At 39.2% G+C, this 14,564-nt stretch overlaps 1 protein-coding gene across 1 annotated transcript in view; it reads right to left on the bottom strand.

Annotated features, from left to right (window-relative positions):
• Nucleotides 1-14,564, bottom strand: part of hmcn1 (hemicentin 1) — a 113,157-nt gene that overhangs the window by 59,788 nt on the left and 38,805 nt on the right. The window contains exons 11-19 of the mRNA XM_088927975.1: nucleotides 11,977-12,249; nucleotides 8,459-8,600; nucleotides 8,220-8,347; nucleotides 7,769-7,882; nucleotides 6,620-6,778; nucleotides 6,326-6,520; nucleotides 5,919-6,014; nucleotides 2,737-2,864; nucleotides 873-1,017 (exon numbers count right to left, since the gene is read on the bottom strand). Of these exons, the coding sequence (XP_088784101.1) occupies nucleotides 873-1,017; nucleotides 2,737-2,864; nucleotides 5,919-6,014; nucleotides 6,326-6,520; nucleotides 6,620-6,778; nucleotides 7,769-7,882; nucleotides 8,220-8,347; nucleotides 8,459-8,600; nucleotides 11,977-12,249 (1,380 nt within the window). The remainder of the gene's footprint in view (nucleotides 1-872; nucleotides 1,018-2,736; nucleotides 2,865-5,918; nucleotides 6,015-6,325; nucleotides 6,521-6,619; nucleotides 6,779-7,768; nucleotides 7,883-8,219; nucleotides 8,348-8,458; nucleotides 8,601-11,976; nucleotides 12,250-14,564) is intronic.

Raw genomic sequence — 14,564 nt, 5'->3', positions numbered from 1 at the left:
GGAAATGTCATTAGGAGGTATCTGCAGAACAGTTTCAAGATTCTATTTATCTTTGCATCAGGTCTGTGTGTGGTAAAAGTCTCAAGATTTTCCAAAACAAGGAAATGTTACATTAATCTGCTGCAATTCACATTAGCCAGGTCAGAGTGGTTTCATGTGAAAAAGTTACCCCGTCAATCTAAACACCCATTCAGAATGCTTAAATGTCACTCTTAAACAAATGAGAGAGCACATGGAACTACACTGCGAGATATTCCCTCATCTCTTCAACCTTTTTTTTCCTCCCTCACTCTCAGTCACTATTTCTGTTTTACTAATAAGTACAGAGCGATCTGCAGAAAACATCAGAGGTGGAAACTGGGAAACGGATTCCCTTAGAAGTAAAATGCAATAAGTGTTCTTACTCTGTAGTTTTAAGAATCATTTTTCACACACAAATGCTATTTTGTTTCTTCAGCAACCTTATTACTGATTACTGATGCCATAATTGGATTTATACTATGCACACAAATATGAGAATTTTGCAAGATGTCCACAACTGTGCTTTGCATGCTTTTGTGCAATGAGTCAGTTCGTAATGAGCTTGGATAGTTTCAAAAGCCTCCAGAACAGCACTGTTATGTACTGTAGGAACATCCTGCTGGTGAGTGGTAGAAAAACAAAGGAAACTGGAAGGCTTGGACAAACAAAAGTAAAATTACCCAAGTGGAAGGCACAGACATAAGCAAAGCAGAAGGAGGCTCACTCATGGTTTATAGAATGGCAGTGTTAAACCCCAATAAATCAGACACATTGTCAATGGCAGACTGGTATATTCTCCCCGTTCATGGAAGCGGAAGAAACAGTGAGACTTAGAAGCTAATCAGGCGTACCAAAGATGTTGACAGCGGTGGTGCGGTTGCTGGTGCCAGCCACATTTCTGGCTATACAGGTATATTCTCCCCCATCCTGCAGGCGAACATGTTCAATATGAAGACTACCATCTCGGCGGATTGTAATATAAGGTGTCGGATTGAGCTGGGGAAGGAAGGGGGGAAAATTAAAAGAAAACTGAGGCAACCATCGTTTTAAAATGGACCAGAGGTTAGCCACTTTTGCAAACAAATAAATGAGATGCGGTTGTTCTAATGTCTAAAGCTTTCATTTTTAAATTCAGGGACATTTCTTTATGGAATGAGTCAACGCAATCACTGCACTAAATGGTTTTCCTTTGTTTTAGGAAGAAGGAAAAAACAGCATTGCAGATGTAGACAGAAAAAGACACACAACTGAGATGCGGTCATTTTGGCATTGCTCTCTGGATTCTAGGTTTATGTTTCCTGAAAAGCTTTTCTGTCTTAAATATTTGGTCATAACAATTTACAATCTTGGTGTCCCTTTGATATAAGGTTTGTCAGATTAAAAGTACTACTGTATGTAAATTAAGGGGTTAGTGCTCAACCTGGGATGATTTAATTAACACGTCTGTGTTACTCCAGTTCTATTCTAGGATTCTAGGACCACTATTCTTTTGAAATTTTGAATTTATATAAATTATTTAGATAGTGATAGTAAACTTGTCAGGTGTACAGATGACTACTACCTTGCAGAAGCCACCAAGAAAATTTTTAAAAATTCAAGACTGAGCAAATACCCGGTAAATGTAAACAAGTATAGAAGATGCAGAGGAACAAGTAAAAGTTTATTCCACACCTGAAGAAGGCTCCACAGCCTGAACATTGTGTTTCTTTTCTTCTCTTTCCAGCATGGAATAAACCTTTACTTGTTCCTCTGCAGCCTATGCATACTGATGCAGCTACTGTACCTATTTGAAGTGTAGAAGATTACAGGTAGCAGGTAGCAAAAAAAGGTAAATACCGAGCTTGATGAGGTTACTTCCAGAAAGATAGGTGTTTACCTGTCTACAAACTCATCATTTACATCTTTTATACAATGTGGACAAGCAATAATGAAGGTAAAATAAATGTTGAGATATACTGTGAAAAGTTAATCATTAAAAGGGAAGTAAAGTTGAAAAAAGGTACACTGCCCTTGCAAGACATCATTTGGAACATTGTGTACAATTTCCATAAACAGTCCAGAGAAGAGCAACCAGAGACATTCCTAGGCCTAAATGAATGTCCCTCACTGACAGGTTTAAAGAACAGAATCATTTTAGTTTTGAGCAGAGTGACTATGAGTACTATGACTCTTCAAAGGCAGTGGTAAGGTTTGCCCAAGGGTAAACAGAGTCAACAGCGAAACAAGAAGCAGAGGACACCAGTGAAAACTGTGGGAAAACACATTTAGAATTGATAGGAGGAGGCACTTTTTGACAAAGGGTTGTGGGGGTCTGGAACAAGCTGCCCAACTAAGTTGTTGATACCCTGGATTCTTTTAGGAAACAGCTAGATTATATCCTCTATATAATATATCTAATATCAATTAGTGACAAGCAATCAAAATTATGGATGGTTTGGATTGCTTTCTTCTGTAACCTTTCTAATGTTCCTGTGTCTTTTCTGAAGTCACTAATTTGTATAATATATATGGTGACTATATGACTGTTGGACATACAGTATAGCCCTGTGAAGGCACTCTGAAGTCACAGGTATATACTGTATGTCCAACAGTCATATAGTCACAATTACACACCAGTTTGCACAGACACAGGCATTTTCACCCTTCACTCTAGTGGAAGAAGACAATTCCACAGTCCTTCTTGGTTTTGTGTTACAGAATTTCCTCAGTTCCTACCACGCCACTGTTCCTGAGCCAGCGTCTCTCAGGCAGAGGGTTCCCTGCCAGCAGGACACAGGGCAGAGTGACCTGTTGGCCCTCAATGACATTAACTACTCCAGGACTGATTCCAATCGCCGGAGTCACTGCAAAAACAGCACAGCAGCAAATTAAGACTTTACAGTTCATAGACACCCTGGACAAGGCTACACAGAACTAAAGACATCAATACAAAGTAAAACTGTCAATAATTCAAACGGCCCTCGTCCAGGTGTATATATTTTATCACAACATTTTGCGAAACATGAATTAACAGTCACTTATTTACCTCTTGCAACATACTGGAAATCTTAAACATTACACATCCATCAAGCTAGCAGTTTACAGTGTACTTCTTTTCTCCACAAGACATTGGAAGAAAAAACATTTTAGTCACTTTAGGACATTTATGCCAATTTTCCATTATACATTTTCCTCCACAAAACAGTATCATTGGGGTCCCCTTAGATTTCAATGTACAGTCAGCCGAATTCTTAAATGGAAATTTTCAGTTTTACAGTTTTGCACTGCATCAAGGGGAAAATACAGTAAAGAGTTAGGTTTTTTCCCATTTAGAGAATAAAATGCTGCTTATCCTCCTGTGGACTTGCAACATGTTAATTTGCAATAGATAATTTACTTGACATGTGTGCGAGTTGAGTAGGGGGAGCCACCAGAAAGTTGTGCCCATTATGAAAACTTCTACTCCCCTCCCTCCTTTCCCATCCAGGGCTCCCCGACTGCTAGAGTTGGAATGATATTGCTTGTCTTTGCATTCCCTAGGACTCTCTCCTTCCCTCTCAGCCTAGCTACCAATCACCCCCCGGAGAATGTTTTCCAGCCCTGCATTTTATGTTTTATGACACTCCCTCTTTGCTTGGGGGCTCCATATGGTTTCCACATCCTGTCACAAAGATAAGATCCAGCTAGGAACATCCCCTTAAGTTTTGTGATGCCTGGTTGCTATAAACACTGTTGTACTGTATTTATGTTTCACTAGAAATAGGGTAATTCTGTACACTGACATGCAAAGGTATTCATTTATAGGTTTCTGGCCATTTAAATGTAATGAATTACCTATACAGTCATTAATTGATGGATGTGGAATTCATTCATAGAGTTCAGACTGGGTTTGTATACTGGACTGCTAATTCATCACTCTTTGTGCCTGGCGGATGTATGAACAATGATGTTTTTCTTCGTATGCAAAGGCTATTGGTTGTGCATGCAGGCTTGGATTAATAACAGTGCAATAAGTTTGCCCAGTTATTGTAGGAATGTTTTCAAGAGCTAGTATGATTGTCTTAGTAAGTTAAACAGATACAGCTCTAGGCTCAAGCCTTTAAAAAAATTTAATTAATCACAGTTTCTCTAAGTGGAGCATAACCTAAAAAGAACTATAATGCAAGCTGTACACTTTTTGAAGTACACTGCATGGAAATGCAGCCATAAATATAATTCTGGCTTTAAATAAGTCCGTTCCTTTTAACATGAATCTTAACAAAAAACAAAGGATGTACTCCTAATTTACCTAATAGAGACATGTTGCCCATATTTATATATCCCTTTAGAAAAAGTGTCGTGATCAAAACAGAAATGATTTAACAAAACACACAACCTGTCTACAAACAGCTACAAGATCCATAAGCTGTACAGTGTACACTATTGTTGCTCACAACATGTCTCTGGTTGAAACTTAAAAAAGTGATTTTCCCAGGTCTGGATTAAACCTGAAATCACCGGGCCTCAGTCACCAGTCTTTGTGTCTCTGAGACGTGTGGGACCATGCCAATTTATAGCAAGGTCTTCTGCAAGTAACCTTTACCCTATATGCTACACTCTACATCCAAGTGGCCTGTTAAACAGTTAATGAGGCTGTGAAATACACATCAACCTGGAATGCAAAGAATATCAGTATTCTACAAACGTGACAATTTCTTAGCATTGGTACTTTTAAGTATGAAGAAAGAGGCAGATAGTCAAACAGGACCTCTCAAAAATACAAAATGTGAATGTTATATCCACATATTGCTCTTTGATCATCACAATATATAATCCTGTACACATACCATTGGATCTTTGATATACCTGATATCAAACCTAAATTCTCTGAAACAAAGAAATATCAGCTTAAAACATTTAGCACATCTGGACCAGAAGATAATTCACTTCTTTCTGCAGCTTTAGCATGGCACTCTTTGCATTACTTTGCACATCTGACTTCTCCAACCCTTCAAAAGCTGCCAGGAAAATTCATTACTGCGTCTATTCCAACATCACGATTCCCATATTTTAAGTACATTCAGAGCATATTATAGGTAATTCAAAACTGACAAGCTCTCTGTAAACATTTGCAAACATTTGCTTTTTTAAAGTAAAAAAAAGTCCACATATGACAAAAAAGACAATACAGTATGTACTGTAACTTCAGTTCAGTCTACAGTATAACAAGTTTTGCATGTTTTCCTTGCTCAGTGCACTACTGTACATCTTACATTTAACAAAACATGAAATACAGTGTTTTCAAAATCTATTTCTTTTGTGTGAGAGCTTCCTTTATACAGTTTTTTGTCATGAAGTAAGAAAACTAATAACTTTTTCTTTATAACGTGCAGTCTATTACATTCCCATGGTCAAACTGAGGTGCAATACAATATTTTATTGAATGAAGAAAACATATATTTTACTCTAGATCAGATTTAGACTGTAAACTGTTCAGTATTAAATACAATATAGTCAAAAGTCGCAAATGTTATTGGCTTATTGAGGTGTGCTGAACCCCAGTTTGATTGCCAAACAGCCATAAAGACATAACAAGGGGAGAGGAATGTTTAACTGGCTATAAATTAAGAAATGACTCCCTTGGAGATTTTCATTGCAGACTTTCTTGAGCAGAATTAATTTAGGAACGGTTATGATTCCGAACCCCTGTATTTAGTCTGAATGCTCTAGATCACATCATGTGTTGCATAAATTGGGTGTTTTTGTTAGCAGACAGTCATACTAGACACTGCGTAAAGGTCTGTTAAAGAACAATGGTCGATAATATAACATGTTTCATTTTTAAGCCTAACAGAGGGATATTTTAGCCTTTGCAGAGTGTGAAACTGAAAGATAAGCCATTTGGCACTTGCAGAGAAGCTCTCCTTGTGTGTTCTTACCAAGTCCTGTGACAGTCACTGTGGCCTGTGCCTGAATCTTCCCAAACTGGTTCTGAGCTTCACAAATGTAAGTGGTCTCATCATCAACCCAGAGGTCTAAGAAGAATAACAAGAGCTTTAATCTTAAGAGTGAGTGCATCAGCAAGTCAAATAGTCTAGATCACGTTTCAAGCTGTACCACAAAATTAAGCAATATCTCTTTTAACCAATAAGCAAATATGCCTGAACTTCCCTTATAAGCATTTCTATTAGTATACCATAGTGAAAGCCAGGTCAAGCACAATACAGAAATTTGAAATAAAATTTAAAGTGCACTAATTTAGGGAGATAAAGGCAAATTCAAAGCCAATAAACAGAATTATCATGTCAAGGCCATGTTAGATTTACCCAACAAGCAAGCCACTTACTGTTAATGGTGAGACTCCCACCCCTCTTCTGACTGATGGTGCTGGAAGCAAAGCGCCTGGAGAACAGAAGGGTGTTGTCCACCCTCTTCCAGCTGATCTGGGGCTCAGGGTAGCCCTGGGCATGGCACTGAAGGGTGATGTTAGAGCCGATGTCGGCCGTGATGTCAGAGGGCTCCTGAGTGAACTCTGGAGCAGCTGCCGAAAAAAACACCAAACGCAAATTCTGTAAGTGCCTCACACGTCTTCCCAACTCCAGAGCACTCGATGTTTATCACCACCTGCTTAAAGACTTACAGCCAACATCTAAAGTCACTCTGCCCATGGCAGTGCCGGCATCATTGATGGCCACACATGTATAGTCTCCGGCATCCTCATCTTGGGTTTCTTTGATCCTCAGGATGCCTCGCAGACCATCAATACTCACAAATGATGATGGCCTGAGCTGGAGATCCCCTGCACGAACGCAATAAACACCCGGGCATTAAAAGTGTGGCAGACCAGGTGACGAAGATGTCAAAGAAAACAAAGGATCTCATCGCAAAGGGGACCTCTGAGGAACCCACGGACTCAAGGCTCTCAAGGGCTTGGACAAAGTCAACCTAGAGGACTTCTTCAGAAAACAAAACATTGAAACACAATCCAGAGGAAGCTCAAAATATGCGAGCATGCATTTAACATTTAACAGGAGGCACAGAAATGGTGAGGGGTCACAGAACAAGCTATCCAGCCAGTAACTTGGCTTCTTCAAAACATTTATGAGATCACTGTCTGTATGAGATCCTCAGAACACTTAGCTGTTGACTACCAAATGGGCTTGTTGGGCAGAATGGCCTCAACCTTAAAAATGATTAATTTTGTTCTGTGAAAGACAACCTGGGTCAGTTACCTGAAGATCTCTTTAATTATGCCCTTCATCTTGTATTTAAATTTGCATTGAAATTTAAACTGGTGCTCCCATACAAATTAGACTATCTTTCCCTCAAATCTAGTAAAATGTCTCTGTAGCTATGAATGAAAATAATGTCCAGTAGATGGTCAAAATCACAAAAGAAGTAGAGACACAAAGAGGTGATCTGCTGACAAAGGTTTGTGGGAAAAGCTATAAGGGTCATTTGCAATAAGAAGGGAATTTGTTCGGATTAGTGGTTATGTTCACTGTTACCCTTCCTGTCAGACGTAATGTCCAGTGAGAGCAGTAAACATCAGGCTCAAGCGGCATGGTGCAGTAAATCTGACTGCTTCACAGGTAAAAAGGAGGACTAAAAAACTAAACACAATATAAGTCAAGAAACAACCCTGAAATGATCTATTGCCACCAGTCGCCCCTGACAAATTAAGTCTTGCTTTTTTACATAGAACAAAGACCAATCTTGGGCAGCATGGCACCACATATAGAACCTTCATATTCTTGTTGCCACCCTGAGTGGATAATATGTTACTCACCTTTATACCAAAGGACTTCAGGCAAGGGGATCCCTGTGGCTCTGCACTCCATGATAGTGGTGTCTCCCAGGCCAATCAGAATTGCCTGCTGGACAACAGTTATCTGAGGAGCCTCTGTAATAACAGACAAAGCATTTTTCATAAGAAACAAAACAAAAGAAACTAATAACTTACTTTATAACCAATACTGACATGTTTAAAATAAACTCATTAAAGAAGATGGACATATGAAATATAGTTAGAAAACCTTTTAAGAATGACGATATCTCTAGATTTTTGCATAGCAGGGATAGGCAACCTTAGCTCTTTAATTCTTAATTATTCAGCAGTAGGGTATATTGTGTGATTAAGGATAGTATAGACATGACGTACTGGGTAAAGATTACACTGTATTTCACTTCTGATTAGACACCAGGGTCATTTCCAACCAATAATCTCTTCTCAGACTCACCGATGAATGTAAGTACAGAGGTCTGCCTGTCTGTTCCAGCTGCATTGCTAGCCAGGCAACTATAGACTCCCGAATCCTTCCGGACCATGTTCTTTATGATCAGAGTCCCGTCCAGGGTCAATCTGTGCCTTAAAAGTTTTCAAAACCAACATTTCAGGACTTTTGTTTTTAAAAAAGGAAGAAAACCCATCACCTAAACAGTTGCACCATTCTGCATTCAGCGGAAGTGAGAGCATTACCTGCTGGATCCCAAGATGAACATGTCATTGTGTGTCCAAACCACATGAGGCGAGGGATATCCTCTTGCTGTGCACCGAATACGGGCTTCCTGTCCAGCTATGAATGTCTGATTCTTAGGGTCGATGCTGACTTGTGGGGGCTCTGGATGGAAATATAAAGATATCACTGAATACAGTGAGATGGTTATGGTTTTCTATTTTTTGGACAGTAGTGCTGGTTGGTTCAGTTGTACTCCTTTGAATAAAGTATTCTTGCTGCATAAAATGCTCTAGGAGAATGTTATGCCATTAAAAAGCATTTTACTGAATGATGCAACAAAAACAAGAGGCATGTCTCCTTTGCACATTAGACAAAACATCCACGACCTTCTGTTTGATGACATTTTATCACCTGGTTATGAACTGTTTGAGAAATGTTCCTCCCCATGTCTTGAAGGTGTTCATATTGTGTTGTATAAACTCATCTTCTGTCCGAGTCCTATTACTATACCTCAGCTTTCATCATTCAAGTGTTCAGTTTTAAAAGTCTATGCTCCAAAGCCAATAGTTTCTATATTTCATGATCTTGAAGATGCCCCTGTGATGCTGTGAAGTTGAGGGCTCCGTGTTTTCTTGTGAAAATCTCTTTTCTTAAAAGAGCTGAGAAGAATTCTGTATGACTAATGCTCTCTATCTCTTGAGAGCATTTACCTTTCACACTTTGATAACTGAGACTACATACTGTATAAGAAGGCTCAACACAATGAAAATCACATTTCGTGCCTGTTACAAAGAGACCTTTGTGATCAAGTGTCAAAACCAGTCTGTTTGCTAGACTCGATAACGAATACTGAGTGCATCATTTCTCCTAGCCCCTTGCCTTCCTGTGTCAGCTGCCTGACATCAAAGACCAGCTAATGACTAGGACTGCCATCACTGCAAGTGCTAATTAGCTGTCTTCAAGCTGTTGGGACAGCTGTTTTGGAGGCTAGATCACAACTTTGTCTAGGGAATCAAAGATATTTGACACCGACAACATTGACTTGGAAACAAAAGCTGACGGTAAAAGAGAGATGGAACAGACCACCATACCTTTCTTACAATGCTACTAATTAATAAAAATGCAAAGAAACTACAATATATGGATAAGTCAAATATGACGTTTCAGGTAAACACAGAAGTGAAAAGAGCCATTTTCATTAAAAATCAGGAAACGCACTTCTAAAGACTACAAAGCTGAAAGTAAATCCTTTTTATAAAATGCAATATTCCAATGATTTATGAACTTTTATTTAAGAATTTAAATTAAGATAAGAAATGTATATTAACCTCTGAATCCTGTACAGTATGTAAATAAAGTTAACTACATTTGCAGTGCTACAACATAAATGTGTCTTCACATGAGCCCTTGTCATATTTCAGATAGGATTCTATGCTGTTAAAATAATTTTCCAAACACATAAACTGCAGTACATAATACCCATGTTGACTTCTATCAATAAAAAATGCAGCCTCTGCCACAGCAGTTTTCTTTAGTTTTCTTTAATGTGGAATGCTCACAAAATAAATTTATGAGCTCAAAACTAGGACTTTAAGCGCAACTGTATACCTGCCAAAGAAAGCTAGCTTTTTTCTCAGTATCATAAGGTCTTACTGCTTGGAATGGAAAGCTAATATTATAACCTCCTAAAAAACTAGATATAAATCAGTTTCACACATCCACTATTAAAAGAAGAGATTTTGCTGAGAGAGTATAGAAATCTGCCAGGAGTTATTATCTCCCAGTATTCATCTCCTGGCTTTTACAAGTCACTTCCAGGCCAGAAAGGGAGCTGTCATTACATAAAACAGGCTCTACAGAGTCAAGATCTTCATTTAATCTTCATTAAAATACTGATCTGTAGATTCATTCACCTGTAGATAAATTAATTCCAAAAACTGTATTTATACTCCTGTTTGCTAAAATTACAGTAGTTTATTAAACTCAAAAAGGCCAACTGAAGAGAAAGATGCCAGGAAGGGAAACCTAGGGCACAATTTATCATCAATACAAGGGAGGTCTGATAAATAAAAAAGATTAAAGGTGTTCAATATTTTTTGCTACACACACCAGCAACAATTCAGAACTCATTGACACCAGAGACAGATTCTTTTCCTTTTTGAAACCAAATAGGAATTCACTTTTTTACTTTTTTATACACCTAACCAACTTGTATTCACAGCCTTTTCTAAGACTTTTCAGCTCCTCTTCTCCAAAGAGTGGAGGAGGACCTGGCCACTCATCTTTAGACAAGCAGCAGTCTCGACAGTGCCTTACAGGTGACTGTGCCTTGACCAGAGGAGAAGCACGTCTTTCATAGCAAACTTGCAGGTGCCTGCTGTCAGGAACAGTTCTTTCCGGGCCCTATGCAGAAGACACGATCCGGAAGGTGAAGAAACAATAGGGAAAAATATCATGCATGAGTGGGTCAGGAGACATGGGGGCATGTCCGAGGTGAGCAGGTGTCCAGGGGAAGTGAGTCCGGGGCGAACAATCCAAGCATAAATCCAAAACGGAAGTCCAATACGGGAGGCAGAGTCCTAGACCAGGGGATCCATCCAAAGTAATTAAAAACCAGAACCGGGTCAGGACCGGTGGGGCAGGGAATCAGGAACAGGAAACTAAAACCATAATGGAGCCAGATGCGGCAGGACCCCGGGCTCTCACGAAACGGGATTCAATGAGAACCCTCGGGCAAACGCCTGCGTCTGGCTTTAAAGGTGGAACTAAAGAGGGGCTGGAATAAGGAACAGGTGTGGGGAATGGGACAGAACGAGGAAGGGCTGGAGCGCCCTTAAGAGGAGGAGTAACGATCGTGACACCTGCAAGGTTGCAAGAGCCACAGTGTAATTTTCTTTTGGTGGAATTTGAGTAGTCCTATTAGTCCTAACCCCCAATCTACCCTGAATAGTGGTCAGCCAGTTGTGCACTGCTGCTTGGTATGACAGTTGACAAGTGCAGTGATTCCCAGCCCTGATGCAGCAGAAACTGTATAGGCTGGTTTTCAGTCCAGCTGACCTCTTAAGGCTTCCAAAAAGTTCAGCATACAGAACTTCATGCAGTCTCTCATCCACTTGCTTGCTATTATGTCTGACTCAACCGGTCTCAGTGGTTGATTAACTAACAATGACCAGACAAAGATGGGAGTGACACTGTATCATATATGTCCACATTGAGCACCTCTGCAGAGGTCAGATTGGTTACATTCCAGGGAACGAGAAATTGGTACAAGGTCAATACCAATTACAAACCCCAGATTATATTTTGAGATATGAAATCAAATTTACAAACTTGCCTGAAATCAGTTTGGCTGCAATTAAAAATTTGGCTGGAGGAAAAAACCAGAAGGCGGAGTGTCCCTGCAGGACCAGAGTTGGGAGCCACCGGGTTAGGGACATGGTCCACATTTTGCTAAAGTCGTCAAATACGCATCCCAACCGATCAATCAGTCGGTCACTCACAGAAGCAGGGAGGAAGCAGGCGGAAAGGAGCCCCTCACCCTGTACAACGAGGTAGACACTGGCGACTGTGGCACCCCCTTCGTTGGCAGCGATGCAGTTGTACTCCCCAGCGTCACTCGTGGTCACTCTGTGGATCTCCAGGGACATGTTGCTCATGAGGCGGATTCGGGGATCCAGTACTCGAGCGTCCACACCGCTGCGCTGCCAGGTGAGGTTGTAACGCACTGTGCTGGCTACCAGGCAGGTGAGGATTGCTCTGCCACCCGGAGTGACAGTCACGTTGCTGGGCACATTGATAACAGGAGGGGGCTCTGGAACACAGTGCACACGGATCACATTAACCTCATGGCTCGGACTACAATAGAAGTATAAAGGCCAGCAATAAGTAATGTCCATGGGCCTGTCTGTTGTTAAAATTGTTTTAGGATGCATATTGTGATTTTTCAGTTCACTGAAGACAATGTGCAATTCTTTTAGAAAAAAAAAAACAAGAGAAGACAGAAGGCATTATGGTCATGGACGGCATCGGATTTTCACGTGTTTGTAAAGAGTTTACTCGAGTCTACAATAAATTATTTTTACTTATATCAGAGAGTTCTGCCCTCCTTTTTGTAAACAACGAATCGCATAAATCACATTTTTTTTCGATCAAATTATTTTGGCTTCTCATTTTTAGGGAAGGAACATGAAACTGTGGTCCAATGTGTGGAAGAACTTTCTGATTTCAAAGCAAAGAAAATTACTTTTCAGTCATGCTTGGTGGTGTGCTGTGCCACATTGACAATTAGTTTAAATCATTTTTTAAAATGTAAGCCAGCTGTACTGTACAATACATTTACATTGAGGAATTTCATCCACAATACGACAGAGTTTGACAGCGAAGAAAAGAGAAGAAAGAACTGGACAAAACATTGAGGTGAACAGTATTACAAGTGTACCACACAAAGAAGTTCAAGTGACCTTTGAGCTAATAAGTTGAGTCAATGTTTCTCACTTAGGAAGGATTATTTTCTTTAGCACTGAATCTCTTTAAGGTCTGCAGTTTTATGAGGTTTTGGCATCCTCTTGTACATTTCTATGAACGCCAAGGAAGACCAAATCAAACAGTTTCAGTTATGTGTTTATTTAAACACTACTGAGTACAATATGGTGTCAAGTTTTGTTGCTGGAGAACCCTAACTTTTTGGCGGCACTTTAACAGACTGTAGTTCTAAGGTTAAACTAGCAAGAAACTGGAACATAATGTTGTATATTTTACACATAATGATCTAAGCTAAGCTATTTTAAATACTGGTTATTATCTTTTTCACTGTAGATAATAGAATGCAACTGAAGTTCTTTTTGTTCCCTTGTTTGCGTTCATTTTAAATGACACAGCAAAAATTTGTATTCCATACAAAGAGTCCTCTAGACATGGCACATGCATTTTGAACTGCATAATGATATGTTATTTTTTAACAAATTAAAAAATTTAAATTAAAAGTTATTCCAGGACAAATGTCAGAATGTCAATTCTCCCTTCTGTGAAATTAAATTATCAGGAAGGCAACACGGGAAATGTTTTACTTACAAAATGCCTCAATTTTACCAACATTACTTAAAAATTATTACTGTGTATACGACAGAATTTTGGAACTAATGACTGTAATTTCCCAAAAATAACATTAGCTCTTTCTTAGGAAGTTCTTATTGCCTAAAAAAACTCCAATCAGGCTCCAAGTGCAGACTGGAGCTGATTATTCACAATGTTATAAATCCTTGTTTCTTGTTTTAACTCTATGTGCAGTGAGGCAGTGGAAAAGATGTGAACTGGACAATTACCCTTAACAATTCTGAAATGCATATTGCAACAGTCAAGTATCACAAACTGTTACTTTAGGTAGTTCATTAGAGAAATTACTGAAAAATATCACTTTTGTTAGAATTCTCACTGTTGTATGTGTTATTGCTACAATACCATATCTTCTCAGAGGCTTGAATTCACATATATACTGTACATTTTTTTTATTAAAGTATCCAAAAATGCATTATTAGAAAACTATCGCTATGAAGAATGTCCACATTTGGAAGTTTGCTGAAAGCATTCCAAATGACACATTGTCTGCCATCCAAACAATCATATTATTACCAGATTATTCTCAAGGCCAGATGTTGCTACAGTCTGTGCCTCATTAAGTTGTGAACAAATGCAAAACATGTATTCTACTATGTGGTTGACACTTATTATGAAGAATAATGAAAATATGGTAACAGAAATCCAGCAGGTAAGAAAAAATGCCTTTAAAGACAGGGACTGCATCAAATAATATGCTTAAAACCTTGAAACCCATTGTCTCAGCCCAACTTTGGATTTGTTTAAATTTGTATAGCTCTGCCCTGAGAGACATTATCAGGTTTTATTGAGCATAACACAGATGCCTTTTTTTTTTGCCACATTCCACTTCTCCCTAAAGAGTTTGCATTGGGATAGCCAATGAGCCACACTCAGTTATTGTCTGGTTTTCTGCTCTGAAACCTTTACTGATCTTCATCAGACTGAGAGATGAATACTGGTACTGATCCAAAGCAAACCCAGCAATATCTGCCCTATCTAAGCTGAAGCATTTACGTGTGGTTCCTTAACCCT

The sequence above is a fragment of the Atractosteus spatula genome, chromosome 11 (assembly GCF_055471065.1).
Source record: "Atractosteus spatula isolate fAtrSpa1 chromosome 11, fAtrSpa1.hap1, whole genome shotgun sequence".
In the NCBI taxonomy this organism is placed as follows: Eukaryota; Metazoa; Chordata; class Actinopteri; order Semionotiformes; family Lepisosteidae; genus Atractosteus; species Atractosteus spatula.
This window is presented reverse-complemented; position numbering and strand designations above follow the sequence as displayed.